Here is a 3,514-nt window from a genome sequence, read left to right on the forward strand (position 1 = left end):
CACCCCAGCTATATTCCTACTTTCTTCCTCCCTAGGTGCAGATGTTCTGTGCAAACTTTCATGTCAGTAGAATAAAAACTGTGGGTTTAGCACCTGTTTTTGTGGAGAGAGGGCCTGGTGCTGGCGGCCATGTTGGATTTCTCAATTTTGAGGCCTTATTTGACATTTTTGAGCTTGGTATACAGCAGATTTGGATTCAGCACCCCTTAATACCCCTAGAAATGTTGTGTACCAAAAATAAACACGAAATGCCTTCAGCACTTTATACAAGCACATTATCTGAAATTCTGCCTAGTCTACCAGGGGCGGGTGGTTAGATTAGATTAGAGTCAAATGTAGTTGTCATCATACAGCACAACGGAAATAAGTTTGGCATCCAGCCAGATGCCGTCCAACTGCAAATGTAACAGTAAAGTGCAATAGTAATAATATACAATGTACAGGTGATTAAACTGGGCATAACATATATAAATTAGTACTACTACTACTGTGTAATAGTAGGGTAACTGTGTAAACGGTTAGGGGTTCAATTCCATGTGTAGCTCAATGGCTAGAGCAAGGCACTAACGCTGCCAGGGTTAGTGATGCGTGTGTGGTGTCTGGATGGTGTGTGTGTGTGTGTGTGTGTGTGTGTGTGTGTAGTGTGTGTGTGGTGTTAGTGATGCGTGTGTGTGTGTGTGTGTGTGTGTGTGTGTGTGTGTGTGTGTGTGTGTGTGTGTGTGTGTGTGTGTGTGTGTGTGTGTGTGTGTGTGTGTGTGTGGTGTGTAGTGTGTGTGTGTGTGTGTGTGTGTGTGTAGTGTTTACCTGTTGTGCTACCGCTTGCTTCAGCTGCTTCAGCGCCTCCTGAAACTCTGCGTCTCGACTCAGTCTGTCGCCGACCTCCTTCAGTTTATCAGCGATGAGAACGGCATCAAAGGGGTCATCGTCTGAAAAAGAAGAGGTCAGCGGCTCTAAGGTTTATAGATGTAACGGATATGCACCGCGATAGTGTGACTACGGTACATGGAAGTAAAACTCACTCCCCAGTGTAACACTTCCTCCGGTCCTGGCCCTGTGGGACCAGGACTCAGACAGTCATATTCATCACAAGTACCTCCCATTAACAATAACCCTCAGTCTACATTTCCACCCGGTGGGCTGATGCCAATCTGGCATCAGCTCACACACCAACTTATTGTTATTTATTGTCAGTTGTGTTTGTTGTGTTTATTATCTGTTGTCTCCACTTTGTTAGTCTTGTGTTCCCCTGTCTGTGGTTTGTAATTATGTTTTAGTCTGGTTGTTTGTTATTGTTTTCCCCGTACTCTGTGCTCTATTGTTTCTGTCTACCACACCTGTGTCTTGTTTGTAAATTACCCTCTGTGTCTTGTCAATTAGTCTTGTGTATATAGTCCTGTCTGTCCTGCCCTGCTGTGCACGGTCATTGTTAAATGTTACCTGTGTGTTAGTCGTGTATGTACCTTGTCTTTAAGTAAACTGTTCATCGTCACATTCTGTCTCCGGTCTCATCAATCTCCACTCTGTCATCTGGGTCCATCATGCCAAAGAAGCGTAGGACTAATCGTAACAGAATGACCGCGCCGAACTTGGACCCGGCAGAGAGGAGAGACGGAGCCAGCTTCGCGCTCGGGATCCTGGGCGCCTCCGTCCTGCGTGCCGACCAGGCTACCGCTCTGGGTCTGGCACCATGGGACGCAGTGGCTGGGCCAGCGGCGCCGATGACATCGGGTGCTTGCGCCGCGGCCACCCCGGTGCTGGATCCCTGGGTGGGGAGTCGCCTGGTCCGCAGGGGAGCGTCGGGGACGGGGCGCGGATCCCGACGCCACAGCCCCAGGGGAAGGGGTTCCCAGGACCGCAGGTCTTCCTCGCCGGCCTGGTCGAGGTCTCCTCCGCCCTGGGAGGTTCCAGAGGACGAGCCACCACCATGGCAGACCTGGAGGACGACGTCGGATTCCGCTGCCGGAGGGACCCCGGTTGGGGGTCCTGCACCGCGTCCTGTCGCCAGGGAGCCTCCGGTTCGGGGTTCGGCGGGGGGTCTCGCCACCGTGGAGACCCCAGCCCCAGGTCGCGCTCCGGAGCCGTCGCCTCTTCCCCCCATCCTTCCCTGCTCCAGCCCTCCTCCTCAGCCCCCTCCCCCCGTTCCTGTTCCCGCAGGCCCCGTCCCTCGATCCCCCATCCTTCCCTGCTCCAGCCCTCCTCGTCAGCCCCCTCCCCCCGTTCCTGTTCCCGCAGGCCCCGTCCCTCGAACCCCCATCCTCCCCCCTCCTCTTTTCGCCGATGCGGCTTCCGTCCCCCCCACCCTCCCCGTTCCCGGGGGGCCTGTTGGGTCGCCTGGGAGTCGACCTTCGAGGGCGGGGTACTGTAACACTTCCTCCGGTCCTGGCCCTGTGGGACCAGGACTCAGACAGTCATATTCATCACAAGTACCTCCCATTAACAATAACCCTCAGTCTACATTTCCACCCGGTGGGCTGATGCCAATCTGGCATCAGCTCACACACCAACTTATTGTTATTTATTGTCAGTTGTGTTTGTTGTGTTTATTATCTGTTGTCTCCACTTTGTTAGTCTTGTGTTCCCCTGTCTGTGGTTTGTAATTATGTTTTAGTCTGGTTGTTTATTATTGTTTTCCCCGTACTCTGTGCTCTATTGTTTCTGTCTACCACACCTGTGTCTTGTTTGTAAATTACCCTCTGTGTCTTGTCAATTAGTCTTGTGTATATAGTCCTGTCTGTCCTGCCCTGCTGTGCGCGGTCATTGTTAAATGTTACCTGTGTGTGTTAGTCGTGTATGTACCTTGTTGTGAAGTAAACTGTTCATCGTCACGTTCTGTCTCCGGTCTCATCAATACTCTGCCATCTGGGTTCATCATGCCAAAGAAGCGTACTAATCGTAACACCCCAGAGGCATTCAAAGTGAGCGCTTAGGGAGGAGTTCCTCTCTTGGCGCAGCGGTTTGTGTTGCTTCCCCCCGTGCGGACTCCCGGGGCTCGACTCCCACTCAAGGAGCGGTGGAAGTTTGGTGGCAGGTACAAGGTTGTACCTGTTACATAGACACAGTCCGTCTCAGTGCCGTCCAGACAGCATTCATCAAGGCAGACCCCCGGGAGCATGGAGGTCCAAATGATGCAGACTTATTTACTACTAGCCTTCAAGTTCTACAACAACAACCAGGGTTCGAAATTAACGGGGGCTTGGGGCAAAATGCCCTCGAAAATTGACCAAATGTATTAGCATGATTCTCAGGTCTAACAAGACCAGATAACCCAGAACGTTACAAGTTTGGGTTGTGGTATAAAATTAACTTGGAATGTGACCAGAATGCCAAAAGGTGTGGTAGAGCCTGGGGGCAGTTTGGGCCATGAGAATGCTCTCAGGACTGTGACAGCGGTTAATCAAGATAACAAGAGACAAAAGAGATGTTAATTCAATCCAATGCCCAACAATGAAAATGGCCAGTTGAAGTGTGATTATCTAAAGTCACATGTTAGCGACAAGTTACAGCGTGTATGAAC

At 51.2% G+C, this 3,514-nt stretch overlaps 1 protein-coding gene across 1 annotated transcript in view; it reads right to left on the reverse strand.

Moving 5' to 3' along the window:
* LOC311223865 (uncharacterized protein) overlaps positions 1-3,112 on the reverse strand; it is a gene marked incomplete at its 5' end in the record, with an annotated part of 8,484 nt that extends 5,372 nt beyond the window's left edge. Inside the window, 2 exons of the mRNA XM_084308628.1 lie at positions 805-926; positions 3,043-3,112. Coding sequence (XP_084164754.1) covers positions 805-926; positions 3,043-3,112 — 192 coding nt within the window. The remainder of the gene's footprint in view (positions 1-804; positions 927-3,042) is intronic.
* Between the last annotated feature and the right edge of the window lie 402 nt (positions 3,113-3,514).

The sequence above is a fragment of the Notolepis coatsorum genome (genome assembly GCF_963971535.1).
Source record: "Notolepis coatsorum genome assembly, chromosome: 2".
NCBI lineage: Eukaryota > Metazoa > Chordata > Actinopteri > Aulopiformes > Paralepididae > Notolepis > Notolepis coatsorum.